The sequence below is a fragment of the Gopherus evgoodei genome, unplaced genomic scaffold, assembly GCF_007399415.2.
Source record: "Gopherus evgoodei ecotype Sinaloan lineage unplaced genomic scaffold, rGopEvg1_v1.p scaffold_37_arrow_ctg1, whole genome shotgun sequence".
NCBI classification, from domain to species: Eukaryota; Metazoa; Chordata; order Testudines; family Testudinidae; genus Gopherus; species Gopherus evgoodei.
In genome coordinates this window covers 3899109-3926419 of record NW_022060049.1, presented here as the reverse complement: position 1 = coordinate 3926419, position 27311 = coordinate 3899109, and the positions used below count along the sequence as shown (strand labels likewise).

The 27311-nt window shown below is 62.7% G+C and overlaps 1 protein-coding gene across 2 annotated transcripts in view; it reads right to left on the bottom strand.

Moving 5' to 3' along the window:
- Window positions 1-1288: 1288 nt before the first annotated feature.
- The window catches only part of PKN1 (protein kinase N1), a 49134-nt gene continuing 23111 nt past the window's right edge, over window positions 1289-27311 (bottom strand). The window contains exons 1-22 of one of the 2 annotated variants that reach the window (XM_030545400.1): window positions 25654-25771; window positions 23477-23774; window positions 19156-19301; window positions 17025-17154; window positions 15581-15726; window positions 14850-15063; window positions 14416-14616; window positions 13200-13309; window positions 12188-12331; window positions 11714-11789; window positions 11184-11343; window positions 10606-10708; window positions 9930-10003; window positions 9025-9091; window positions 8601-8692; window positions 8286-8462; window positions 7802-7864; window positions 7455-7531; window positions 5307-5449; window positions 4747-4854; window positions 4261-4341; window positions 1289-3792 (exon numbers count right to left, since the gene is read on the bottom strand). In XM_030545400.1, the coding sequence (XP_030401260.1) occupies window positions 3589-3792; window positions 4261-4341; window positions 4747-4854; window positions 5307-5449; window positions 7455-7531; window positions 7802-7864; window positions 8286-8462; window positions 8601-8692; window positions 9025-9091; window positions 9930-10003; window positions 10606-10708; window positions 11184-11343; window positions 11714-11789; window positions 12188-12331; window positions 13200-13309; window positions 14416-14616; window positions 14850-15063; window positions 15581-15726; window positions 17025-17154; window positions 19156-19301; window positions 23477-23774; window positions 25654-25698 (2859 nt within the window). In that variant the 5' untranslated portion in view covers window positions 25699-25771 and the 3' untranslated portion in view covers window positions 1289-3588. Of the gene's footprint in view, window positions 3793-4260; window positions 4342-4746; window positions 4855-5306; window positions 5450-7454; window positions 7532-7801; window positions 7865-8285; window positions 8463-8600; window positions 8693-9024; window positions 9092-9929; window positions 10004-10605; window positions 10709-11183; window positions 11344-11713; window positions 11790-12187; window positions 12332-13199; window positions 13310-14415; window positions 14617-14849; window positions 15064-15580; window positions 15727-17024; window positions 17155-19155; window positions 19302-23476; window positions 23775-25653; window positions 25772-27311 lie in introns of those variants that run through there. The other variant, XM_030545401.1, reaches the window with a different exon arrangement.

Genomic DNA, 27311 nt, shown 5'->3' with positions numbered 1-27311 from the left:
GAATGCAGCCACATGGCTGGTTGCTGGCACTGCCGGCCCAGGAGCACATCAGAAGGGCAGAGCCCCAGCAGAGGTAACTTAGCATTGCACGAGTGGTGTCAATGATCCCCAGCTGGTGTTAGTGTAGGGCACCAATGGAGAGCTGGCAACTAGCCCCGCTGGGGAGGTGGCCCCGAGCATTTGTGCCATGATGCCCCAAGTGCTGGGTGGAAGACCAGGGATGAGTGGGACACGTAGGAGGCTGCTGAAGCATTTGCTGGCGTGTGGAGCGGCTCCGCAGAAAGCTGGACAGATGCCAGTCCGGGGAGCTCTCTTCTCAGTCTGTATGAACCCACTACCCCCTTGCAGCACCAGGGGGCGTTGTGCTGCAGGGACAGGGAGTCTCGTAGGGGGCACTCTCCCCCTGCAGATAGCACCAAATTCAATACCCAAGAGCAGGACTAGGGGTCAGTAGGGAGCACTTCCCCTCAGTAAGTGATGACCCCAATGCTCCTGTGGGGCAATAGGGGGCGCTGTGCTGCTGGTAGGTCTACTGCTCAGAACAGACATCAATCCTGGCCAGGCATGCTGAATAGATCCCCCAGAGCCCATGCTCCATTCCAGCTCTCTCCATGAAAATCCCCCCTGCCTCCCTCAATCCCCATATAGGAGCATCAGGATTTGGGCATTTCCTCCACTTCCTGTCCCAAACTGCCATGCACAGGGCCCTGGACAAGCTAAATAAACTCCAGGCCCACTGCAGCACTACCCTGTTCCCCAGAAGGGGGCGCTGCAGCTACTATCTCTGCCAGGGGATTCTCCTCTCCCCTGAACTCACCAGGTCCATATTAACCCCTGCTGCACTGAGGCCAGGTGCCTCCGTTGGTTCCTGGGCCTTCTGCAGCAGGTTGAGGGCCCAGCCATGGTGCCACCACATTCTGCCCAGTCCCTCTGGTTTGTCCCATCTGGCAGCTTCTCAGCACCATTGTGGGGAGCTTCCTATCCAGCCTTCAATGTGCTGCTTAACCAGGGAGAGGGGAGCATCAGTCTCACAAAGTTACCAGTGGGGAAACTGAGGCACAGGAAGCTTGCCCAAAGTCTGTGGCAGCGGCAGGAACTGAGCCCAGGAGCTCTAGCTCACAGCTCCCTCCCCCCTGCTCAAACCACTACACTCCACTCTCCTCCCAGAGCTGGGCATGGAACCCAGGAGTCCTGAGTCCCAGCTGCTGCTCCTAAAGGGTTTCCCACAGCGCTGCTCTCGTTGAGGGCTCTTCTAGCCTCCTGCAATGAGACGCCTCTGACTGCAACATTTGCTTAACTAGTCTATAATTTACAACTCACATGATACCACAAAGGCAGCTGACTGGCTCCCTCTTGCCCCACAGAACACAGCCCGGGGGTTTCCCTGCGGGGACAGAGGTAGTTAAAAGGCAGACAGGCAGCGGGGTCACTGTAACCTTGACCCTTTTTTTGAAGCAAGAGTGATCACACCCCAAAGGCTGACAGACAGGGGTGGGAATGATAAAGGGGAAACTGAGGCACAAGGAAAGTGACTCGGCCAGGCACACACAGCAAGTAAGTGGCAGAGCTGGGAACAGAACCCAGAAATCCTGGCTCCCAGCCCCTCCTGCTCTAACCACTAGAATCCACTCTCCTAGGTCCAGGACAAAACCCTGACTTCTGGCCATATGCCCCTCTTTAACCACTAGACCCTTCTTTCTTCCCCATCAGTAACAGAACCCAGGAGTCCTGATTCCCAGCCCCACCTCCATCACTAGCCCCCCGCATCCATTCATAAGCAATGGGCTCGACTCCTGCCAAGCAAGATGAGAACAGCCTGTTGTGTAACGCTTCTCTGCATCCCCGACACTGCGGTGAGGGGCACAGCTCAGTGGGGGCTGGAGCAGCAGGCAGGTGCATGAAGCTCCCATGGGGAGGTGCTGCAGGACAGGGCAGCACCCTGTGGGTGGGATCTTAGACAGTGGCCTCCCCCTACCCCTGGGGATGGGGAGTACACAGGGAATCCCTTCCTCCAACCCCTGTGGATCTGCTGTGCCCTCAGCCCTTGTGCCTGCCTGACCTTCCCATGGGGTCAGCAGCCCCCAGCTCTCACCCCAGTCATACCCAGGGAGCCGCCTGCTCCCCTTTATCAGGAGTGATGTGGCTCCAGCCCCTCTAACCTTCATGCAATGCACAGGGGCTAGGACATCATGCCGAGTGCAGTCAGACAGGTGAGAGACAAGGAAAATGCAGGGAGTGGGACACGGGCTCAGTGCCCCCATACAGCTCTAGGGGGCGCTGTGCTACTGGGAGCAGGGTGGGGGAGCACAGCAGGGGCACTCTCCCTTCACAGTGAGTGCTGACCCCAGAACACCAGCGCAGCACTAGGGGGCGCTGTGCTGCGGGGAGGGGATCCACTCTCCCTAAAGCTGGAGCCCTGATCAGTCATCGCAGAACCCAAGGTCACGTCCAGCACTCTGCACCCAGGCAGGGCCACCAGTACCTACACCGTCCCTGACAGGTGTTTGGCCACCGTGTTCTTAAAAACATGCCCCAGCCCATGGCCAGTGACAGGGTGGGAGTGCCAGCTTCCTGGCCAAAGTCCCCTTAGGGCAGCCCCCTGCCACCTGCCTACAGTCCCCATACGATCCCCTTTCCCCTCCAGTCCTAAAACTGTTCTGTGCTGTTGCTGGTGGCTGTTAAGCAGCTGATACAGCCCACCCCAGAGGCGGCTGCATTTCAGTACCAGGTCAGGGATCCCTGTATAAACAGCCCCCATGCTCTGCCCCAGCGGCAGCTGCCCTCACCAGCTCCTGCATCACCTGGCTCCAGATGGTCCATGATATGAGGCAGAGCCCTCAGGCAAAGGGCTAGGCTGACCTTCGCCTGGCCCTGGGGGAGCAGATGGGCCCAGAGCCAGGGGCAGAGGGCAGCTGAACCCTCGGTAGAACTGCAGTAGGATAAGGGCCTCAGAGAGGGGCAGGGGGGTGGGTCACTGTATGGCAGGGGCAGGAGGGGGACCCTCCTGGGCACCCTTCTGGGACCTAGCCACAAGTCCTCTCCCAGGACTCAACATTGGATGCCACTCCTCTGCCATCAGGGTGGCCCCTACTTGCCCCAAGGGACCAACAGCTCCCCACCCCCATGAGCTTGCCCCCACCTCCCCTCAGTGCCCATCCTCTCCCCACTCAGGATGCAGGGCACAGACCCCTCCTGTCGCTGCACCCACCTCTGGGAGCAGGGAGTGGGGCTTGGCCTTTCACCCACGGCAGTGCCAGGGCCAGACCCAGGCTGGGGGTAGGAACCAGGGTGGGACCAGCGCTGAGTTCCCCCCCTCTGCTTGTTGGCAAAACTACAGTGGTCCAAGAGAAAGTCACGGGCAGAGAGGGCAGCCGGGGGCTCAGACGGGGCGGCTTGGGTTGGGGGGCAGCAGTCCCTGGCAGGGACTCTAAGAGATCCACCTCCCCTGTCTTGCTTCTGCAGCCTTGGAGCCAAACTGCCCCCCGAGGACAGATCTGGGCAGGTTCCCCGCCCAGTGAGTCCTTCAGAGTCCAGGGGGCGCTGGTGGAAAACCGTCCGTCCGTTGCCGCGGTCCAGCTCTCCCCTGGGCTAGCAGGTGTCCGCGAGGTAGTCGAAATGACGGAAGGCCTCCTGCTCGGCAGCGGTGAGCGGGCGTGGCTCGCGGGGCGGCGTCAGTGCGGGCGCCTCGGCCGTGAACTCCTCGTCGAAGTTGCTGATGTCCTCACGCCCCTTGATGATGGGGACGAAGGGGGGAGGGAGCTGCCGGGCCAGCAAGGCCTCCCAGTCAATGACCTGAGGCGGAGAGCGGAGCAGTGAGCAAATGGGGGTGGCTGCAGCCAGACTGAGAGTTAGCCCTGCGCTTGGGAACCTCCACCAGGCTGGGCCAGGGTGTCCCTGGCCAAGCCTTGGGCAGCAGAAGGCAGCTGCAGGATGGGAGGCACAGCAGGGGGCGCTCTCACCTGGCAGTCAGTGCTGGTCGCAATGCCCCTGTACAGCACCAGGGGGCGCTGTTGTCTAACGTGATCTTAGGCCAAGGGGGCTGCACGTCATCCTGGATATGGGGGGAGGGGGCATCGCCTCCTGCTGGCTGAGCCAGGCATGGCAATGCCAGCATCCATAGGGGGAACCCCCGCAGGAGCCAGGCTGTAGCCAGGGACGGGGGCTGCAGTGGAGGGTTGTTCTGTCTGGAGTGGGGGGATGGCCGCAGGGCAGGATGTTTGGGGGAGAAGGAGGGGGGTTAACATGTGGGTGGTGACTGACCCTGAAGAACGGCTGCTTCTTGACGTCCTCAGCGTCCCGCTCGCTGGAGCCCAGGCGACGCTCCGGATTCCTGCGCAGGAGCTGGACAGAGACACAGTCACTCTCCAGTGCCCTTCCTCCACCCCACTCTCCATCCCCAGGAACCCCTCCCTTCCCCTGCTCTCCATCCCTGGAGACCCCTCATGCCCACGCTCCATCCCCAGGGGAACACAGGCACTGCACTGAGCCACCCTTCCTGATCCCCGCCCAGAGCAGAGCCCTGGAGCATGTGGATAGCTGGACCAGATAAGCCATATGTTGGAGGGGCAGGAGCTGCTCCATGCGGGGGGCAGGACCCCAACCTCCCCTCGGTGCCCATCCCCGCCCCCAGCGTCTGGCCCCTCCCCCCAGAGCCTACCCCCTGCTCCAACAGGCCCTTCGGGAGCTGCCCTGTTCCCTGGCCCAGCCTCGCGTGTGTCTGATGGGGTCAAGGCCTGGCACACTCACCCGGCGCATGACGCCGATGGCCTCGGTGGACAGGAAGCGGGGGTACCGCACCTCGTCATTCACAATGCTGTCAAACACCTCCTCCTCGTCATCGCCTGGGAATGGGGACTGTGGGGGGAGTCGGGGGGGCGGGTCAACATCCTCCCAGCTCAGAGCGACCCTCAGTGCAAACCTGCCATCACCCTGCCCCAAGCACCCACCCCAACCCCACTGGGCTGAGCCCACGCACTTCAGCCCTGACCCAGCCTCCTACCCTGAACCAAGTGCCCCCCACCTCCACCCTACCCAATATCTCCCCACCTTTGACCCAGCCCCCATCCTGTCCCAAGTGCCCCCCACCCCATGCCCCCCACCTGTGACCCAGCCCCTCCCCCAGCCCAAGCCACACCCCCTCCCTCCATTCAGACCCAACCCCCATCCTGCTGGGAGCACCCCTCTGAACTAGTCCTCACTCTGGCCCCTCCCCCACCTTCCTGCCCCTCCAACTGCCCTCCCCCACCCCCACCAGCCCTGGGGTGGCCATGTGAACGCCCAGGAGAAGACCCTGCCCCCCGACTCACCTCCCCCACCAGCATCTCGTAGATCAGGACACCCAGCCCCCACCAGTCCACGGCGCGGGTGTAGGACGTGTCTGTCAGCACCTCAGGCGCCAGAAACTCGGGGGTCCCGCAGAATGTGCTGGTGCGGTCGCCGTAGCCCATCCCTGAGCGGGGAGGGGAAAGGGTTAAACCCTGGGGTCCCCCCCATGCATTGAGCAACCCCCCCTTCACAGGGTGGGGGCTACGCTCGGGGCTTCCTCCCAGCTCCCTGGAGGCCACAGACTCACCAAGGTTCCTGCCCCCACTACCCCCCCTTCGACTGCCCCCAAGCTAAGCAGGGTCAGTGCATGGAGAGAGCTCCCAGAGAGGGGGTGGAGGCTCAGCAGGGGGTGCTATCCCCTCTGACAGGGCTGGCCCCAATATTCCAGTGCAGCACTTGGGGGCGCTGTGCTACAGGGGGTGGGGTGGGGGCTCAGCAGCGGGCACTATCCCCTCAGGCAGGGCTGGCCCCAATACCCCAGTGTGGCACTTGGGGGCACTGTGCTGCAGGGGGTAGGGGCTCAGCAGGGGGCACTGTGCTGCAGGGAGTGGTGGTAGCGGCTCAGCAGGGGGCGCTGTGCTGCAGGGAGTGGTGATAGCGGCTCAGCAGGGGGCGCTGTGCTGCAGGGAGTGGTGATAGCGGCTCAGCAGGGGGCGCTGTGCTGCAGGGGGTGGTGGTAGCGGCTCAGCAGGGGGCGCTGTGCTGCAGGGGGTGGGGTGGGGGGCTCAGTAGGGGGCGCTGTCCTGCAGGGAGTGGTGGTAGCGGCTCAGCAGGGGGCGCTGTGCTGCGGGGGGTGGTGGTAGTGGCTCAGCAGGGGGCGCTGTGCTGCAGGGGGTGGGGTGGGGGGCTCAGTAGGGGGCGCTGTCCTGCAGGGGGGGTGGTAGCGGCTCAGTAGGGGGCACTGTGCTGCAGGGAGTGGAGGTGGGGGCTCAGTAGGGGGCGCTGTCCTGAAGGGAGTGGGGGTGCTGTGCTGGTGGGGGGCTCAGCAGGGGGCACTGTGCTGCAGGGAGTGGAGGTAGCGGCTCAGCAGGGGGCGCTGTGCTGCAGGGGTGGGGTGGGGGGCTCAGGGGCGCTGTGCTGCAGGGGGTGGGGGGCTAAGCAGGGGGCACTGTGCTGCAGGGAGTGGTGGTAGCGGCTCAGCAGGGGGCGCTGTGCTGCAGGGGGGGTGGTAGCGGCTCAGCAGGGGGCGCTGTGCTGCAGGGGGTGGGGTGGGGGGCTCAGTAGGGGGCGCTGTCCTGCAGGGGGTGGGGGTGCTGTGCTGGTGGGGGGCTCAGCAGGGGGCACTGTGCTGCAGGGAGTGGAGGTAGCGGCTCAGCAGGGGGTGCTGTGCTGCAGGGGTGGGGGGCTAAGCAGGAGGTGCTGTGCTGCAGGGGGTCAGGGTGGGGGGCTCAGCAGGGGGCACTGTGCTGCAGGGGTGGGGGGCTAAGCAGGAGGTGCTGTGCTGCAGGGGGTCAGGGTGGGGGGCTCAGCAGGGGGCACTGTGCTACAGGGGGTGGGGTGAGGGGCTCAGTAGGGGGCGCTGTGCTGCAGGGGGTGGGGGGCTAAGTAGGAGGTGCTGTGCTGCAGGGGGTCAGGGTGGGGGCTCAGTAGGGGGCACTGTGCTGCAGGGAGTGGAGGTGGGGGCTCAGTAGGGGGCGCTGTGCTGCAGGGGGTGGGGGTGCTGTGCTGGTGGGGGGCTCAGTAGGGGGTACTGTGCTGCAGGGGGTGGGGGGCTCAGCAGGGGGCGCTGTGCTGCAGGGGCTGCCATACCCCGGGTGGTTATTAACAACCCCTGAGCTCCCCCCCAGAGTTGTGTTTGTCCTGGTGCCCCTAGTACGGCGTTTCCATTCCCCTGCAGCCAGATACGCGCCTCTCCTTCACTTCCTGTCCCAAAGTGCTGCGTCCCCTCTGAGTCCTACAGCTGCCATGTCCCCCCACGGAAGTGGTTGCACTCCGGCACTGGCTGAACCACCTTCATATAAGCAGCTTCTATGTCGCACCCTAGAGGTGGCTGCATTGCAGCAGCAGGTGGAACGGGCACAGAGACCCCCAGCTGCCTAACGGGCCCCAGTGGCAAAGTATCTTGACACTCACACGTAGCTGCCCCTGGTACCCCTGCCCCCCTCCCTTGCCCTGTGCCCAGCACCCACCTTCCTTGCATAGGCCAAAGTCTGCGATCTTCACAAAACCCTCCTTGTCCAGTAATAAATTATCCAGCTTCAGGTCCCTGAAGGAGGAGGGTGCGAGGGTCAGTTTGTGCAGGCCGGCAGGGAGTCCGGACTGCTGGGGTCTATCACCAGCTATGGGAGGGGACTGATGTCTAGTGGTTAGAGCAGGGAGGGCTGGGAGTCTGGACTCCTGGGTTCTATCCCCAGCTATGCACAAAATCTCTTCCCGGCTGCGTGCCTCAGTTTCTCTACCTGTACAGCAGGGTGCAGAGCAGGGAGCCCCATGCTGGACAAGGGAACGTTCTCCCCTCCCCCGTTGAGTCTCTTACCTGTACACTATTTTGCGCTCATGAAGAAACTGCAATCCGAGGACGACGCAAGCGGCATAAAACCTGCAGGGGACGATGGAGGCGGGAGTGGGTGTCAATGCTACAGCCTGTGCTGGGGCAGCCCCTCCCTGCTGGCTCTGCCATACAGAGCAAACCCAGCCCAGTGCGGGAGAAAGAGTGGGCTGGAAGCCAGGACTCCTGGGTTCCAATCTTAGCCCTGGAAGGGGAAGGGTGTCTAGTGGTTAGAGCAGAGGGCTGGGAGTGCGGACTCCTGGGTTCCATTCTTAGCCCTGGAGGGGAGCAGTGTCTAGTGATTAGAGCACAGGGCTGGGAGCCAGGACTTCTGGGTTCCAGGCTGGCTCTGGCAGGGGAGTGGTGTCCAGTGGTTAGGGCAGGGGGCTGGGAGCCAGGACTCCTGGGTTCCAGGCCTGCTGGGACTGCCAGCAAGGCCCTGTGGGCTGATGCGTGGCTGCCCTGCACTCACGTGGCCCGCGGCTCAGTGAAGACATCTGTGTGGATGTGCATCATGAGGTCGCCGCCGGCCGTGTACTCCATGACGAAGCAGACGTGCTCCGGCGTCTGGAAGCAGGCGAAGAGGTTCACCAGGAATGGGTGCCGTGAGCTATTCACCGTCTCGAAGATCCGCTTCTCGCACATCAGGCTGCAGGGGAGGGGGGACATAGGCAAGGGTGGGGTAAGGGAGACGGTTCCCCAGGCCCCCAGCCCCTCTGCCCCCAGCAGGGGTCTCCAGAGGGGACTGGCTGGATCTCCATGGCACAGGGGGGTGCTGGGCACTCACCTTTCCACCTCGTCCCGTGCCACAATGTCCCCCTTCTTCAAGGCTTTGATGGCGTAGAGCTCCCCTGTGTGGCTGTACTCGGAGAGCAGCACCTGCAGCCACACATAGCCGGCGTTAGGGGCCGCACTGCAGCAGGGGGCCAGGTCTCATGGGAGGGGAGTGGGGTCTAGTGGTGAGAGCAGGGGGCTGGGAGCCAGGACTCCTGGGTTTTCTCCCCAGCTCTGGCAAGGATTCATGGCACAACTGGGTGCAAATCACTTGTCTGCTGGGAAGGGCCTGAATGGGGTGGGGGGCACTTTAGACTTCCCACCACACACACAGTGGTGGGGGCTGCAGATGAATGAGTGGGGGGAAATCCTTGGGGGGTTGCTAGGGGGGAGGGGCTGGGGGAAGGGGCACGGGTGGGGCTGGGTCCAAAACTCACTTTGCCGAAGTGACCGCGTCCCAGCACGGCTAGGAACCTGAATTCATCCAGCGTCAAAGGCGTCGTCCTGGGGTGCAGAGTCAGAGTGAGAACTGGGCACCGCTGCGGCTGGCAGCCGGTGCGCGGCAGAGAATGACCTGCGCACCATGGGGCAGGGAGTCCCCTTACCCCTCCCCCGTCCCAACCCTGAGCAAGGGCGGCTGCGAATGGTGCCCCCCAATCCCCACCCCCTCTGGGGAGAGAAGGGCCCCAGAAGGGATGGGGCTGCTCGCTTCACCCCTGCCCCCCGCACAACCCGACCCCCTCTGTCAGCCAGCTCTGGGCAGTGAGAGCCCCTGCTGGAGGCTGAGCGGGACAGGGTGGGACCGTGGGGATGGGGTGACAGTGCCAGCAGGGGTCCCAAGAGGCAGCTCTGGGGTAAGGGAAGAGGTCTGGGCAGGAATGGGACTGACAAGTGGGTGTGGGGGGCAAGGCAGGAAGTGAGGAGAGGCCTGGGGGTGTGGAGGGGTGGGGCCAGCAGGTGGGGCTAGGGGCAAGTGGAGGAGGAATTGGGTCAGCAGGCAGGAGAAGGGCTTGTGATGGAGAGGCAGGGCTGGCAGGTGGGGGAGGGGCCAGTGATAGGGGGTGGGGTCAGCAGGTGGGGGCGGGGCTTGGCATGTGGCAGGTATCAGGCTGGGTTGGGCTCTGTTGCCAGCCTTGTCCCCGGAGTGGCTGGGCTTGGAGCAGGGCTGGGAGAAGGGGTCCCCCCTTGCCCTGGGGGCAACCACCAGTGAGGTGCGTGGGGGGACAGCGGCTGGGGGTCTGGGTCAGGAGCAAATGGGGCTGGGAGGGACCCTGTGGTCTCTGGGGCTGAGCAGGCATGGGTGCGGGAGATGGGGGGCAGCATGGGGGCAGGGGTCCCTCACCTGTGCAGGGCACTATTCCCAGGCCTTCGGGTGTCTCCTCCCGGCACCAGCTCCTCATCTCCTGCTTGCGGGCTCTGGGGGACAGACGGGGGTGGGGGGTCAGGCAGACAGGAGCTCACCCAGCCCCCTCACTGCCCGCTGCACTAGGTGCGGAGGGAGGGGGGTAGCTGAGATGGCAGCACCGTCCCATGGCAGCACTGGGTGGTGCCAGAGGCTGGAGGGGTGAGCTCCGGGGGTCAGCAGGGCCTAACCTTCCCCACTGGGGTACAGAGGGGCCCAGCCATGAGGCAGGGAATCTCTATCTACAACCCCTCGCTTCATCTCCAGGGTGCCCATCCCCATGGACTCTGGGCGCAGCTGATGGCAGCCCCAGCAAACAGGAGGGAGCGAGAGTCAGGTCCCCAGTCGCTGGTGTCAGGGGGCCCGTTCCCTCCCCTGGGTTCTGACTGCAGGGAGCCCCAGAGTCTGGCACTGGTTCCCCGTGGGGCTGGGTGTGGGCTGCTGGGTCCCCATAGCTGGTGGCTGGAGCCTACGATGGGCGGTTCCCTGGGTCTGGCACTGCTGCCTGGCAATGGGTGTTTCTCTTGCCTGGCGCCAGGGACCCAGCCCATCCCCGCCATCCTGGAGCTGCTCTAATGGACAGGACCAGCCCCCCCCATGGCAGGGGGAGTCTTACCAGTGCGCCCCTCTCCGGTCGCTCCCCGCCATCGGCCAGCTGGCCTGGCCGCTCCTGCTGCGGTTTATCAATGTCCAGGTTCAGCTTCTCAATGGAGAAGTCTCTGCGGGGCAGGGAAGGCAGGGTTCAGAGTGGAAGACCCCTGGGATCCCCCCACAGCCCCCTCCCCCAGATCCCTGGAGCAGCTGGAGCTGGGCTGGCGGGTCTGACGACAAGAGGTACCTGCCCCCTTGTGATCCGCCCCGTAAGCATTTGTGGGGCGGGCCAGGCAAACCTCCTGCCCCCTTCCACAGCTGGGTGGTGAGGCACCCCCAGGCTCCTGGCAGCATCTGGGCTCTTGCCCCACAGATCTGGGCCCCCCCATCACTCCTCTGGGGGGCAGGTTGGCCTGCCTGCTGGGGGTGTGGGGCCCGTCCCTCTATCACTCCACAGCGGGGGGCTGTCCCTGGGGACCCTGCCCAACCCCCACAGTCCGGCCCCAGAGCGAGGGCAGAACGAGCCACCCAGGGGGCCATGCCAGGTGCAGTGAGCTCCAGCCCCCCACTCCTCCTGCTGCCCCAGGAACCCTCAGGGCTCACCTGGCCAGGCTGTGGTGGCCCTCGGAGTCGGGCCCGGTGGGCACGTGGGCCGAGGGGCTGTAGGCGCCGGTGGAGCTGGCAGTGGGCAGGAGGCGCCGCAGCAGCCGCACCCAGGTAGCGATGTCAATGTTCATCTGACGGGCGCGCAGGAAGGCCTTGCCTAGGGGGTCAAAGGTCACGGTGGGACTGGTACCCCCTATACCTCCAGTCACCCCCCCAGATCTGCTTTAGGGCTGGGAATGTAGCCGAACCTGGAGCCTCAGCAGCAAGAGGCTCCAGTGCCCAGTGCCCATCCCCTAGGGGGATATGGGGCAGAGCCCAGTGTCAGCCCCCAAGGGTGAGGGGCATAGGGGGCAGAGCCCACCCCCAGAGGGATGAATGGGGACATGGGGCAGTGTCAGCCCCCAATGGGGGAGGGGGACACAGGCTGGCACCCGGTGCCCACCCATATCTGGGCTGGGGAGTTCACGCAGGAGCCCCCGCTGGGGCAATGGGCCCTGCATTTAGGTCCTGCCCCCTCGAGATGGTACCTTGCTGCTTGGAGAAAATCTTCTTCTGCCTCTGGAGCTTGGGGATGCGCTCGATGACAGGGTCGAAGAAGGTCACCTGGGGCAGCAAGAGACCAGGGTGAGAGGCTGGGCCTGGGCAGGAAGGGGAGGGCAAGGACAGGGTGAGGTCACTGCACCCCCCTACCCCTGCTGCAACACTGCTGTGTTCCCAGGGGCTATGGGGAAGCTCCCACCCCCCAGTGCAGTGGGGCCACCACAGGCCACACTCCAGCGAGCCCATGGGGTGACTGGCCGTGTATAGAGGAGTAGGGGCCAAGCGGCTTCCCCCCCGCCGGTGAATTTACCTTGATAGGTGTTGGGAAGGGGACACGGCCAGTTCCCCTCACCTCAGGTTCTGTTCCCTGCTCCCCCCTTCCCAGGACTGCTCCCCACTCCTTCCCCCCAGGGCCTGCTTCCCCTCGCTGTTATCCCGATCCCGCCCTCTGCAGGCATCACCTCGGCCAGCAGGGTGCCCTGGGGCTCCAGGTCCAGGTGGATCTCATGGCGTTGATTGTCCAGGAAATCCTCCAGCTTGAGGTGCTTCAAGGCACAGAGGCTGCGGTAATCCCGCCAATACACCGAGATCTCCAGCTCCCGTGCCTGGGTGGCAGAACCAGGAGTGAGAGAGGCCCCAGGGCCCCAGCCAGGGCTATGAGGCAGCTGGGGGTGGGGGGCAAGGCAGTGTGAAAGCCCCACCCACCACCTGGAAGTTCCACCCACAACCCACAATGCCCCCAAGGAGCTGGATATTTGGGCTAAAATGTCCAGCAGTAAAACAGCTCCCAGAACTGGAACCATTATTAAGTTCCAGTGTAAACAGTTTCCCACTGACCTGGGGCCATTTTAACCCCTTCCAGTAGCTGTTCCGGCTGTGGCTCAGCTGAGTTTTGGGCGAGGAGGGGGGACTACAACTCGGTTAGAGCTGGAGTGCAGACGGGAGCTGTCTGTGCCCTGCTAAACACTTCGGGCTGGGGAGGACCCATCCACACTACAAAGTGTGACAATGAAGCAGAATCAGGGCTGGGCCATGATGGAACCAGGTGCCCTAACGTGCTTAAGAACCCAGGGTCCGGGGACAGAGCAGCTGAGCACTGGAAGCCCAGCTTTGGTCACTTACCAGGCTTGGATTGGCAGTGCGGGCAGTGCAGCAATCAGGCTGGGGTTGGGGCTGGGGATCAGGACTCCTGGGTTCTATCCCCAGTGCTGGGCAGGGAGTGGGGTCTAATGATTAGAGCGGGGAGGGGGGACGGAGGGCCAGAACTCCTGGGTTCTGTCTGTGGCTCTGGAAGGGAAGCAGGGTCCAGTGGTTACAGCATTGGGTGAGGGGTGCTGAGGGTCAGGACACCAGGGTTCTATTCCTGGCTCCACCTCCCTCAGAGAGGCTCATCTGATTCAGGTGCATGGCTGCTCTTTGACCAGACCTAGTGTCCTGGAGCAGCAGGGCTTGATGGTTGCACCTCCCACTCACCCTCTCCAGCTCCAGGGCGAAGGTCTGGTTCCAGGCCTGCTGGCCCACAGGCTTCCAGGCTGTCTGCCCCATCACAGTGTTATCCAGCTTCAGCACGGCGCTCACCTCATCTGTGGGGAGAGGCGCACGTCACCCCTTAGCTGTCCTATTACTGCCTCCTCGGAGCTGGGCCCTTATCCAAGCCCCCGTCCCCGTCCCCCTTACCATGCCACTCAGAGCAGCATGTCTGGGCGCTGCGCCACCCAGACACACTGCTGCACTGCCCTGCAGGAGCATGCAACCCTGCCACCCAGAGCGCTGCACGTGCGTGGCTGCGAGGTGGGGGGACAGTGGGGGAGGGGCCGGGGGCTCAAGGGCTGGGCAGGATGGTCCTGCAGGCTGTACTTTGCCCACTTCTGACATAGTGAGTACCACAGTAAATGCTATTATATCAGTAGCTACCAGGGGGTGCTGTTACACAGCCCGATGCTCTTTGCGTGCGAGTAAGTGTTCAGCCTCGGGAGACACGCTGCGTGTTGCTGGTGGCACTGTCGTGCCCATGCTTCACAAGAGAGCTGCTGCAAGTGGCAGGGGAGTCTGATCCCAGCCTGGGTCTCTCCAGCAAGAGTCAGTGCTTGGGGCAGAGTTTCTTCCTGGGCATCAAGAGTTGGTGCAGGGCTGTGGTCCTGAGCTGCCCTGAATGCTACTGTGCCCACCTCTGCCCCAGGACTGGGGCAGAGACAATGAATTAATTTCATTGAGGGACTCCCCAGACTCTGTGTCATGATTTCTCCCCCAAGGGGAAACCGCCCTGCCTTGTGCTGTGGGGAGTGTGCCTGGGTGATAGTGCTAATGCCCCCTGAATGCCTGTCAGCTGACAACTCCTTACAACCACTCCCTGCCCCCATCAACAACCATCATCCGCCTCCAAGCCAGCCCTGTGCTGAGGCAGACAGAGTCTAATCCATCTCCCCCTCCCCTACCCCACACAGCACCCCCAATCCCTTCCCCCATCCCCTATACAGCACCCCCCCAATTCCCTCCCACATCCCTCTGATCCCCCTCCCCTGCAGCACAACACCCTCCTTCGGTCCCCTCCCTCTCTGCAGCAATCCTACGGGATCCCCTCCCCCATCCCCACCTGCATCCCTCCAATCCCCTCACCCAATCCCTGCTGCAGCACAACACCCCACCCCCGGGTGTTCCCAGTCGGAGGCTGGGCGCCTGGCTCACTCACTGCTGAAGTCATCGGACTTGAGCACGGTCCGGCTGCTCAGGCTGCCGCTGCGGCTGTAGAGCCCCCGCCCAGGGCGGTTCATGAAGATGGTGCGCACCTCGCCAGGGTTGTTGCAGGGCAGCGAGACAGTACCACCACGGGTCCGACCAGGCACCGACTCCAGCAGCCCACTGCAGCCCAGCAGCTGCACCTCCAGCATCCCTGGGGAGGGGGGGAGTTAGAGCAGGGGGCTGGGAGCCAGGACTCCTGGGTTCTGTCCCTGTCTCTGGGAGGGGAACGGACTAGTGGTTAGAGCAGAGAGAGGTTGGGAGCCAGGACTCCTGGGTTCTATTCCAGCTCTCTCGCGGACTTGCTGTTCCCCAGGGGGTATCTGGGAGCTGGTACCTGTGGGACGCTAGGGGACACTCCCCCAGGGGGCTGGTACCTTGGTGTACCTGTGAGGGGCGAGGGCTTGCAGAGCGTGCTGTACTGGTTGTGCTGGTAGGGGGCGTTGTTGCGGGTGCTGAAGGCAGATGAGGTGGCCATGATCAGCTCCTCCTTGATGAGGCAGCCCTTGGGGTGATCCTCGGGCAACTCCCCCAAGCGCCGCTCCAGTGCCAGGCGCAGCAGGTCCAGTTTCTGGCTCGACTCGGTCAGCTTCGCCTGGGCCTGCAATGGGCATAGTGTGGGCACGGCTCCAGAGAGCCCCGTGACCCCACATGCACTCATTGTGCCCCCCGTGGCCCTCCAGGCATCTTGGCCTTGCGCCCACAGATAAACCCTAGCCCCGTGCACCAAACCACCCCCGAAACCCCCTGCTCCCCCCGACAGCCACCTCTGCTTGCTGCCCTGGGACCTCGTCCTCCTCAATGGCCCTGTGGAGAGGGGATTAGAGGGGGGCAGTACCTCAAGTGATAGCCCTGCGGGGAAGGGGTTGAGGAGGGCTCAGGGGGGGCAGTACCTCAGTGATGGCCCTGTGTGGGGGCAGGGGGGGATTGGTTCAAGGAGAGGCCAAGGGGGACAGTACCTCAGCAATGGCCCTGCGGGGAGGGGCTGAGGAGAGGCCAGGGGGGAGGGGACGGGCAGTAGCTCAGCGATGGCCTTGTGGTGGTGGTGGGGTTTCGAAGAGAGGCCAGGGGGGCAGTATCTCAGCGATGGCCCTGTGCAGGAGGGGGACGGACAGTACCTCAGCAATGGCCTTGCGGTCCGGTGTCCTGGCAGAGCTCAGCAGGCGCAGCACGTTCTTAGCCCCCTCGGACACAGCGTGCTCCACGCGGAAATGATGGCGCAGCTCCTCGATGCGCAGCTCCATGCAGCTCAGGTCCAGATTCCCTGCAGGGGGGGACGCACAGTGCTGGGTCAGACCCCTGCCCTGGCTGGGGAGCTCCCAGCTAGGGGTTGGGGGGTAGACCCAGAGGCCCTGCCCTGTAGCCATAGAACAGTGAACAGGACTCCTGGGTTCTATTCCGACCATGGAAGAGGAGAGGGAGCTGAGTTTCATGACTGTGAACTCAAACAGCCCCCATGTCCCACCCCAGAAGTGGCTGCATCTCAGCACCAGGAGAGAGGTCCCTCTATAACTTGTCTCTGTGCCGCACCCCATAGGGGGCTGCACATCTAGGAGCTGGGGCGCATCCCAGTGTCCTGTCCCATTAACCCCAGCCAATTCCTCTCCACGGGTCTCAGCTCCAAGGGGCTGACCGGTGAGCACCAGGCTAGGAATTAATGATCAAAGCCAGGCTCACTGCTCCTTGGGGGGCTCTGGAGAGAACGGAGCGCCTCCCCGGGTTGCCGCCTTCCCTGCCCACCCTGCATAGCACTAGAGCTGTGCCCCCGCTCCTCCCACAGCTGTGCCTGTCCCATGGGCCTGGATGTAGCCAAAGCTGCCAGGGTTCCCTCCCAGTGAGCCGCGTTTGGAGGTGGGGGGGACGCAGCTCGGGAAAGGCCAGGACTGGAGGGCTGGGAAATGGGCTGCAGGAAACAGGGTGGCTGTGGCTTGGAGCGGGGGGTAGGGTGGGGGCCTGCAGGGGCCCCAGTGGGCCTGCAACGATGGTCCGGCTGGCATGTGGACGGGTGCAGCTCTGGGTACAGGCAGCAGCAGGGGACTGCCAGGGTGACGGGTGCTTGGATCAGTAAAACGCCCTGGTGCAGAGCTGCCAGGAGAGGGGCATTGGCAGAACCACCTGGGATTTGTTGCGGGGAGAGGGATAGAGCCAGAGTTGCGGGGGGGGGGGGGGTGTCAGCCCAGTTGAGCTACCTGGGTGCTGGGGAAGCCCTGACCAGAGGGATCCAGTGTCAGGGGGGATCCCCGCCCCCTACCCTGTGGCTGGGCCACGGGACACCAGGGGGTGGGTTTGCTGGATAAACACCTCCCAAGTTGACAGGGCTCCAGGATCTGCCCACCAGGTCCCACCCCCTGACCCACAGCGGTCTAGTGAGCGAGGCCATGGGGAGCAGAGGATTGTGGGAGTTTGGGCAGGGTGAGTATCTACAGCAGGAGCTTATGGACACACCGCCCTGGCCCCCACCCTGCTGCTCATCCCTCACCCCTCCTTGTCTCCCCACCCCCCAACTACCCCATGCCCCATGGCTCCCCAGCCTATTTCCCCTCCCCCCACTGCCCCTCTCACCTTGCACGTCCTCACCCTCAGGTGGCACCACGTCAGCCTGCGCAGCTCTGCGGATCTGCATGCGAATGATATTGATCTTGGTCTTACTGTCTTGCAGCATCTGCTGGGCCGTTTGCAGCAGCTTCCTGTCCTGGGGGACAGACAGAGAAGGGGGTTGGGAGGGCTGCTGAGCCCAGAGCTGTCTGAGGAGCTCCCTCCATCCCCCCCACACACACGAGTCCGAACCCCCATAGCAAGGGCAGCTCCCTGTCTCAGCCCAGCCCTTCTGGGGCAAACCCCTCGTACCCTCTGAGGGCTGGATGGGCCCCGAGGAGCAGGATCCCCTCTCTCCACTATGGGGGAGCTCTGGGGTTTGGGGCATCACCAGCACCTCACCCCTCCCTGCTGCTTTCCCCGTATCTCCCTGCCAGAGCCACAACACTGTTACTCCCCTGAGGGAAACTGAGTCACACAGTGGGGACCTGCCTGGGAATAGCGCGGCGTCCCTTAAAATAGTCTGTCAGTCCTTGAGTGGTGCTCACTGGGTTCTGTGCCATAGCAGCAGCGTGGGGGGAGCTGGGTCTGGCCTGTGCCATGGGGGAGCAGCTGAGGCTGGGCAGGGGGCAGCTGATTATTATTGGGGGAAGATACACACAAGAGGGAGAAAGAGAGAAGGGCTGGGGGCTGGCAGAGAGCCAGGGAAGTGGCGGGCGGGGGCAAGCCTGGGGCTGGAGGGAGCTGGGGAAGGAAGGGGGCTGATGAGGGCAGAGGGAGGGACTGGGGAGGCTGGAGAAAGGAGGGGAGCTGAGAAGGGCAGGGGAGGGGCGGACAGGAGGCTGGAGAAATGGGGGTTGGGGGGCTGAGAAGAGCGGGAGGGAGGGTTGGAGAAAGGAGGGGGCCGAGGAAGGTGGGGGAGGGGCTGACAGGAGGCTGAAGAAGTGGGGGCTGAGGAGGGGCTGGGGGGCAGGCCTGGAGCTGGCAGGAAGCTGGGGAAGGAAGGGGGCTGATGAGGGCAGGGGGAGGGGCTGGAGAAAGGAGGGGGCTGAGAAGGGTGGGGGAGGGGCTGGCAGGAGGCTGGAGAAAGGGAAACTGGGGGGGCTGAGAAGGCAGGAGGGGGGGTTGGAGAAAGGAGGGGTCTGAGAAGGGCAAGGGGAGGGGCTGGGGGCTGAGGAGGGTGGGGGAGGGGCTGGCAGGAGGCTGGAGAAAGGGAAACTGGGGGGGGCTGAGAAGGCAGGAGGGGGGGTTGGAGAAAGGAGGGGTCTGAGGGCAGGGGGAGGGGTTGGGGGCTGAGGAGGGGGGGGCATGCTTTCACTGTGGTTAAAAGGTCCCCCAGGAACCACACACTGGCTGGGGGTTGTGGTCTGGGACGGTTGGGGGCGGGGGGCTGTTGTATGCTTAGGGGGAGGGGCAGGGCCATTGGTGGGGTCCCTTTGAACCGGGTCTTTTATGGGGTTAAATATAAACTTGCTGCTAAAGCCAGCTCCCTCCTACAGGCCGTGACCCCCCCATGAGCCCCTCCATCAGTCCCCCAGAGCAGACGGGTGGGAACTGCCTAGTGGGGTGGAGGGGCTACATGTCTTCTCTCCTCCTTCCATGTCGGTTCTTTGGGGCTGGAGGCCTCTTTGGGAATTCGGTCCCAGAGCCTCCAGGGCAGGGGAAGGGGGATGTGAGGGGCAGGGAGCAAAGGGGGCAGGCAAAGGTGAAGGAGAGTGTGGGGGGAGGGGAGAAGGAAGAGGAATGGGAGGTATTTTGGAGAGGCAAAGAGAGCAGGGAAGTTGGGAGGCAGGGGGCCAAGGGGGCTGGGATGGGGGAGGAGCTTGGGGGGTGCAGAGGCTGAGGGGAGGGAGGTAAGTGGGGGAGGAGGTGGGTTGGGGGCCAGGTGCGGAAAGGCATGGGGAGAGGAGGGGAGGGGAGGTTGGGAGCAGGCCAGGGAAGGGGGAGGGGAGAAGTTGGGAGATGGGGACAGAGGGGCAAGGGGGTTGTGGTGGAGAGGTGGGAGAATGGAGGTTAGGGGGCAGGGTGTGGGTTGGGGCAGAGGCCAGGCAAGGGATGGGGGGCAGGGGCCAGGCAGGGGAAGGTGGGATGGGGGGCAGGGGCCAGGCAGGGGAGGGTGGGATAGGAGGCAGATGGAGGAGGGGGCAGGACCCCTCACCTTGGTGGAGCCATTGGCGTACATCTGGATCATGTTCTCTGCCCCCTGCTTCACCTTCAGCTCAATGTTCAGCTGCTTCTCCAGCCCAGCCAGGCGGTGCTTGTTGGCGGCAGAGCGGCTTAGGCTGTTGGGCGACTGGGGGGCATCTGCAAGGGGGAGGGGGGAGGGTCAGCAGTGCCAGGCAGGGGGTAGCCCTGCCCCTCCAGGACCCAGGAGCCCAGGGTGGGGCTAGCAGGGGGCTACAGGTCAGGCTTGAGGGGCATCAGCAGAGCCAAGGTGTCTAAATGCCTGCTGGGGAGGGGGGTCGGGCCCCCCGGGGGGGGGCTGGATGAGGCAGGGGAGGGGCACTCTCACCGACCTGCCCCCATCTCTGCTGGCTGGTCCCTCACTGGGGCTGGTTCCGGCCCTGCCATGCTGGCTCCATTCCTAGGCTCATATGGGTTAACAAGAGCATCAGTCCCGGCCCACCCCCAAACGGGGTCTGCACCCAGGGAGAAGGACAAAGTAATGGTTTGACGGTTTCCTCTGGACTCCCCAGCTCTGCCATTGCCCCTCAATCCTGACCGGCAGCTCACTGCTAGCCCAGCCCAGGGCTCCCCACACATAGGCTATCTGGGGGATCTGGCCCGCTGTCCAGAGGGAGTTTGACTTAGGGTCACATTTGAACCCAGGGCCCTAATGACAAAGAACTCATCCTGGCCCCAGGTGCTTTTACCCTGCAGGCATTGGGGAGGAAAGCCCCAGTATCTGGCTCTTGGGGGAGAGTTGCTGGGAGCTGAGACAGGAGGTTTCTCTCTTTCACTTGGCTCAATGCACTTAAAACATCTCATTAAGAGGAGAGGGTCAAATCCCCTTGTGCATGGCACAATCCCTGCCATGCCCCACCCCAGAGGCAGCTGCATTTTTTGCACCAGGCAGGGAGTCATAGAATCACACAAATGTCAGGCTTGAAGGGATCTCGAGAGGTCACCTAGTCCATCCCCCTGCACTGAGGCAGGGCCAAGTAACCCTAGCCCGTCCCTGACAGGTTGGTCCAACCTGTCCTTACAAACCTCCAACAACGGGGATTCCACAACCGCTCTTGGTCGCCTGTTCCAGAGCTGAACTCCCCTTGGAGTTAGAAAGTTTTGCCTAATATCCAACCGAAATCTCCCTTGCTGCAGATTAAGTCCATTGCCTCTTGTCCAACCCCCCGGGGACATGGAGAACAACTGATCCCTGTCCTCTTTGTAACAGCCCTTAGCATATTTGAAGACTGTTCTCAGGTCCCCCTCAGTCGTCTTTTCTCAGGCTAAACATGCCCAGCTTTGAACCTTTCCTCACAGATCCGGTTTGTTAAACCTTTGATCATGTTTGTGGCTCTCCTCTGGCCTCTCTCCAACATGTCCACATCTTCCCTAAAGCGAGGCACCCCAAACTGGACACTGGACTCCAGCTGAGGCCTCCCCAGTGCCAAGCAGAGTGGGACAGTCACCTCCCATGTCATACATAAGACACTCCTGATAATACACCCCAGAATGAGATCAGCCTTTTTCACAGCCTTTTTCACACTGTTGACTCACATTCGATTTGTGATCCGCTATAACCCCAGCTCTTTCCAGCACTTTGCCTGCCTAGCCAGGTATTCCGTTTTCTGGTTGTGCATTCGATTTTTCCTTCCTGAGTGAAGTACTTTGCACTTGTCTTTACTGAATTTCATCTTCTTGATTTCAGGCCAATTCTCCAATGTGTCACGGTCGTTTCGAATTCCAATCCTGGCCTCCACAATGCTAGCAGCCCCTCCCAGCCTGGCATACTGCGCTCTAACCGCTTACAAACTGATTGGTTAATAATTTGTTCCAGTGTCTTTCCAGCTATCAAAGTCAGGCTGATCGGGTTCTCCGTTCCCCTGTTAAAAGACAGGTACTGTGTTTGCCCTTCTCCCTCCTCTGGGACCTCCCCAGCCCTCCAGGAGTTGTCAGAGATAATTGCTAATGGAGGTGTGATTGCTGCTGCTAGTTCCTGAAATAGGACGAATTGCACTGGGCCCTGCTGACGAGAATTCACCTAACTTCTCGAAATATTCCTTAACCTGATTGGCTCATGTTCCTTCCCATGATTGTTAATACTAATTGTGCTGAATATCTGCTCTCCATTAATCTTTTGAGTGAAGACTGAAGCGAAACAAGCATGAAATGCCTTCGCTTTCTTGATGCCACTGGTTGTTTGCTCTCCTTCCCTGCTAAACAGAGGACCTGCACTTTCCTTCATCATCTCTTGCCCTAAATGGATTTAAAGGATCTCTGCTTACTGCTGTTTATGTCCTTGGCTAGATGTAAATTCATTCTGCACCTTAGCCCCTCTGATATGGTCCCTACAAGCTTGTGCTGTGCTTTTGTTCTCCTCCTGGGCCATCTGTCCCTGTTCCCATTTCTTGTAGGTTCCTTTCTGATTCTCAAGTCGTTAGCGAGTCCCTGACGGAGCCATCTTGGCCTCTCCCTATTCTTCCTCTCTTGCCTTCAGCTTGGGATGGTTTGCAATTGTGCCTTTAACACTGGCTCTTTGACAAACTGCTCGACTCCTTCATCCTGGAGATTTTCTCCTGATTGCCCTTATTCTGCTGCTTTCTTTCCTCAGAGTCCTGAAATCTGTTAGTTCCCGATCACTTCCACCCAAATCGCCTTCAGATGCAAAACCAATTTGGTCAGAATCCCGGGCTGCCCACCCTCCACCCCCTCGTCACTTCCTCCCCTTCGTGGAACAAACAGCTGGCCCCAGCACGTCCCAACAATTGACTGGAAATTCTGTGCTTTGCCCTGTGTGGGAGATAACGTCTCCATTCCAACCAGAGCATGTGTTTGGATAGTTCTGTGATTCCTTCTAGAAATGCCTCCTCCCCCTGGTTGGGTGGTTTAGAGGAGACCCCCCACCAGGGCAGCAACTCCCCCCTTTATCTTTACCCAGAGACTCTCAACTGGTCTGACGGCCACCTCCTGCTGGCCCTTAGAGCAAGCCTATGTATTCTTGTGTAATGCACCAGCTTCCTTTCCCCCGGCCTGGCCTTCCTGAACAAGCTGTACCCCGTCCCCATGTCCCAGTCACGAGACTTATCCCACCACGTCTCTCTGAGGCCAATTAAGGCATAATGAAGCAGATGGACTTTCTCGGCAAGGGAAGGGGCACTCGGGGCTGCTGGGCTGGGAGGGGCTGTTGCAGGCACCGGATAATTTGTTTTTCTAGCTTAATAGAGGAAGCAGCCATGTCGCTTCCTGCCTCAGACCCCCGGCTCACGCCGCGATTTGCTGCTGGGGCAGGTGGCATGTGGTGGCTTCCTGTTATGAAATCCCAGTCATTGGTACAGCCCTGGCACCGCACAGGGGCCTGGCACTCAGGGAGCTCAAGTCAGACACTGACGGGGGCAATTCCCAGCTGGATAGGGAGGAGGGAGCTAGTGAAAATGCTCCTTGGGAGGAGCTGTGGCTGTGACCCACAGGGTCTGCACTGCCTCCTAACCCTCCTTGGGGCCATCTCAGCAATGCAGCCTGAATCTCCATGGCAGGGCAGTTCAATGGGCCCATCTACCCTGGTATCCCGTCTCTGATGGTGGAAGCTGTCAGCGACCTCAGAAGCAGGCAAATCCCCACAGGGATGGGGGAATCCACTCTCAGGGCTGAGCCCTCCTGCCCCTGACAGCTGGAGAGCTGTACAAAGAGCTGCCCCACCCCAGAGGTGGCTGCATCTTGGCACAAGTGCTAACACTATGACACCACACCACGGGGTGGGGGTGGGGGCTCCCTGCCAATCCTGTGGGTGTTCAGAGGCCTCCATTCCAGCCCCAGACACCAGACAAACCCCCCAGCCTGTTTGAATCCTGCCCAACCCTTGGCCTCACTGAGACCTAGTGGCAGGAAGTTCCGCTGACCAATGCTGCCGGGTGATGGAGACTCCCCTGGGTTCTGTTCAGCATTCAGCCTTCTTGCGTTGCATTTCAGGAGGAAGAGTAGTGCCAGCCCCTTGATGAACCCCAGCTACTAGTGGGGTCCGCCTGGCACCTGCCTCCTCTCCAGGACAGATAGCCCTGAGCTAGCAGCATCCCAAGCCTCCCTAGCACTCAGAGCACTGAGCCTTTACCCTGCGGGCGTGGGGGAGGGATCTCCAGTCTCTGGCTCTTAGGGGAGAGTTGCTGGGAGCTGAGACAGGAGGTTTCTCTCCTTTACTTGGCTCAATGCACCTAAAACATCTCATTGGGCCCCCTGGCATTGACCCCCTGTATGACTCCTGTGTCCTCCAGCAATGACCCCTGCATGTCCTCCCAGCCCCCGCCATGCCCCTGCCCCCTGACCTCCGCTCTCCTCCGGCTCCTTGACCATGATGTGAGCGTCCAGGTGCTGCAGCCGGCAGTGCAGCTGCTGCAGTTTGCGGTCGGAGCCGCGCAGCAGGCTCTCCACGCTGGCCAGGTTGCGGCGGTCGGTGGTGGCCCGGCGCAGGTTCTCCGCCCCCTCCTTGATCTTCAGCTCCTTGCGGATCTCGCGGCGGATTCGCTCCTTTTCCTCATCCAGGCGCTGCTGGACACTGCTGGCCGCCAGGTCGGGGCTGGGATCGAGTGCCAGCTGCTCCAGGAACGACCAGCTCTGCTCGCCCTGCGGGGGAGAGCGCAGGTGAGGGGCCTGCAGCGCCTGGCCCTGCCCCACTCCCATGGCTGCCCCCCGATAGCCCCCTCCCTGCAGCCCACCTCCACAGATGCCCCCCAACAGTCCCCTCCAGGCTGCCCACCTCCACAGCTGCCCCCCGACAACCCCCTCCAGGCTGCCCACCTCCACGGCTGTCCCCGATAGCCCCCCTCCTGCTGGCCATCTCCACGGTTGTCTGCAGACAGTGCCCTCCCTGCCGCTCACCACCACAGCTGCCTCCTGACAGCCCCATCTGGGTTGCCCACCTCCACAGCTGACCCCAACAGACCCCTCCTGCCAGCCACCTCCACAGCTGTCCCCCAATAGCGCCCTCCCTGCCTCCCACCTCCACGGTTTCCCCCTAACAGTCCCCCACCCCCTTAGAGCCTCCTCCCTGCCCCCCCCTTAGCTGCACCCCAATAGCCCCTGCCCTGCCTCCCACCTCCACAGCTGCCCCCTGACAGTCCCTTCCCTGCCTCCCACTTCCACGGCTGCTCCCAATAGCCCCCTCCCTGCCACCCACCACCACGGCTGTCCCCTGACAGCGCCCTCCCTGCTGTCCACCTCCACTGCTGTCCCCCAACAGCTCCCCCCACTGCCCACCTCCATGGCTGTCCCCTGACAGTCCCTTCTCTGCCTCCTACCTCCACAGCTGCTTCTAATAGCCCCCTCCCTTCCACCCATGCCATGGCTGCCCCCGATAGCCCCCCTCCTGCTGCCCACCGCCACAGCTGCCCCTCGATAGTTCCCCCTGGGCTGCCCACCTCCAGGGCTGTCCCCTGACAGCCTCCACCCCCGACAACCCCTTCCCTGCCACCCACCTCCACAGCTGCCCCCTGATAGCCCCCCACCCCCTAACAGACCCTTCCCTGGGCCCCCACCTCCACGGCTGCCCCCCGACAGCCCCTCACCCTGATAGCCCCCTCCCTGCCACCCACCTCTATGGCAGCCCCCAACCCTTGACAGCCCCCTCCCCACCCCTCTAGACCCCTGCATCTGCTGGCCCAACGGCCCTTCAATCCCCCCTGTGCTCATAGCCTCCCCAACCCCATCCCAGCCCCCTGTCCCGAGCTCAGTCGGGGTCTGGGCAGCGCCCAATGCTATGAGAGGCCTGATCTTGATTGGGGTCTGGGCAGTGACCGGGGGGGTCGGGGTGATCCCAGTTGGGGCCTGTAGGCCCTACTATAAAATGGACAATACCAGCTCCTCTCTGGGCACAGAGACGGCTGGGAGAGGGTCTCTGGGGAGGGGTCAGGTGGGGGTGTGGGGGGGGTCCTCTGGAAATCTGCATCCAGATCCAGCCCAGCAGGCTCCCGGCCCCACTGCCAGTGGGATTTCCACCCCTCCCACCCCAGGGCACTCGGTAATCAGCCCTGGCGCTGCAGCCCTCCACCCCCCGGGACATGGCATAGCCGGGGGGGAGGCTCCTTAGTTAACAACGTGCCACCCCAGAGCTGCCATGGCCTCTCGGAGGAGCAGCGGGGGGGCTGACTAGAAGATGGCGGCATGGGGGCCTAGGTGGGGGCAGAACCTTGTCCCTTCCTCTCCGCCCCTCCCCCCTCAGCTGTTTGCAGGCAGCTGGCGCAGTAGCAGAAAAGCACCATGCCCCCTGCATGGTGCCACCCAAGTATCAGTCCCACCCTGGCTCTCATCCCCCGCCAGGCCCACACGGTGCCCTGCCTTGCAGAGCCATATTTTATTTTATGGGATGAGAGTTGGCTGATTCCCCTCCCAGGGGGAATCCCACAGCCCCTTTGCCAGGCTGGGCCACCCTTCCCATCTCCACTGTGCCAGGGCAGCAGGATGGGGGCAGTTTGTGCCTGCCTGGGGCTCCCACCCAGTCGGGTACCTCTAGATCGTGCTCAGAGCAGGAGTCTGACTCGGAGAGCGACATCCTGGCCCCAGGGGGATCCAGGCCGGGCCCCCCGTCCGTCCTTGGGTCCGTGCGCTGGGCCACACCCAGCCTCCTGCCGCTCAGAGTCTATCCCCCCCTCCCCCCATGTCACAAAACCACTTCCCCTTCCCGCGCCTCGCAGCACTGCCTGCAGCCACCCGAGCACCTCAGGCTGGGCCTGAATCCGCCCCCCGCCAGGCCTGGGCCAAAAGGGTTAACAGGGAAGGGGGAGATTCCCTCAAGTGCAGCCCCCCAGAGCCAGGGTCAGAGCTTGGCTGACCCCCAAATGCCCCCAGGGACAACCCACTGAGTGCCCATCCCAAACGGCTCACCCCACGCCCTCCAGAAGTTCCCTGAACCATGCCTTGAGTGGCTGCAAACTGCACCCCCCAGACAATGCTCCGCTCCAACATGCTGCCCCCAACTCTGCACACAGGGTGCCTTGACACTGGCCAAGCTCCCCCTAGAAACATCCCAGAGCAGAGCCCTCAGGGCCCCAAAACTGATCCCAGCTGAACAGCCCCGTGTGTCTCACCCCAGAGGTGGTTGCATCTCAGCACCGAGTGAGGGAATCCCTGTATAGACAGCTCCCCTGTCCCACCCCAGAGATGGCTGCATCTCAGTGACAAGTGAGGGATCCCTATATAGACAGCCCCCCTGTCCCACCCCAGAGGTGGCTGCATCTCAGCACCAGGTGAGGGATCCCTGTATAGACAGCCCCCATGTCCCACCCCAGAGGCGCCTGGGGGGTGCACTCTCCCTTCACCCTGATCAACCCACCAGCCCTCCGCAGGCCCCGGGCAGCCAGCTGTCTCCTGTCCAATGACTCGGAGCTGGGAAGGGACCCACTGCATGGGGGAGGAGGGGGGCAGCTCCTTCCCCTTTTCTGGCCCTCTGTGAGCAGCTGTCGCAGCAGCTGCTCCCCACGTGCCACCCGAGCCGTGGGGGATGTTGAACAGACATGGGGTGGGGGGCAGATTGGGTAACTCAGCACATCAGTGCAGCCAGGCTAGGCCTTGTGCCCACCCTAGCTGGCCGCACCTTGCTGCACAAGAGCCCTGCTGCCCTGTCCCCACCCCGGAGCTACAGATGGGCCCCCGTGCGACATGGGACGGGCTCACCACTGGGCACTGAGCTGGAACACAGGACACCTAGGTTCCATCCCCGGTTCTGCTGGGTGACCCTCCTCCCTCATTCCCTGCAGCACAGCGCCCCCTAGTGCCATACTGGGGCACCCCCTATTGAGCACCCCACCCCACAGCACCCCCTCGTGCCACGTGCGGGCATTGGGAGCAGCACAGACTGGAAGATGAGAAAGCAACCCTGGCTGAGCCCCCACCCCAGGGCTGCCCATAGGGATGGGGGCTCAGCCAGGGCTTCTTCCGCTCTGGGTCTTCGGCAGCAATTCAGCAGCAGGGGGTGGGAGGTCCTTCTGCCCTGAGTCTTCGGTGGCAATTCAGCGGTGGGGGGCCCCCGCTGCCGAAGACCCCAGGCCCCCTGAATCCTCTGGGCGGCCCTGCCCCACCCTGCAGCACCGCAGTGTCCCGGGGGCCTAACACTGACTCAACTGGAAAGCGCCTCTGACCCCTCTCCCTACCCACTGGTTTGAGTTC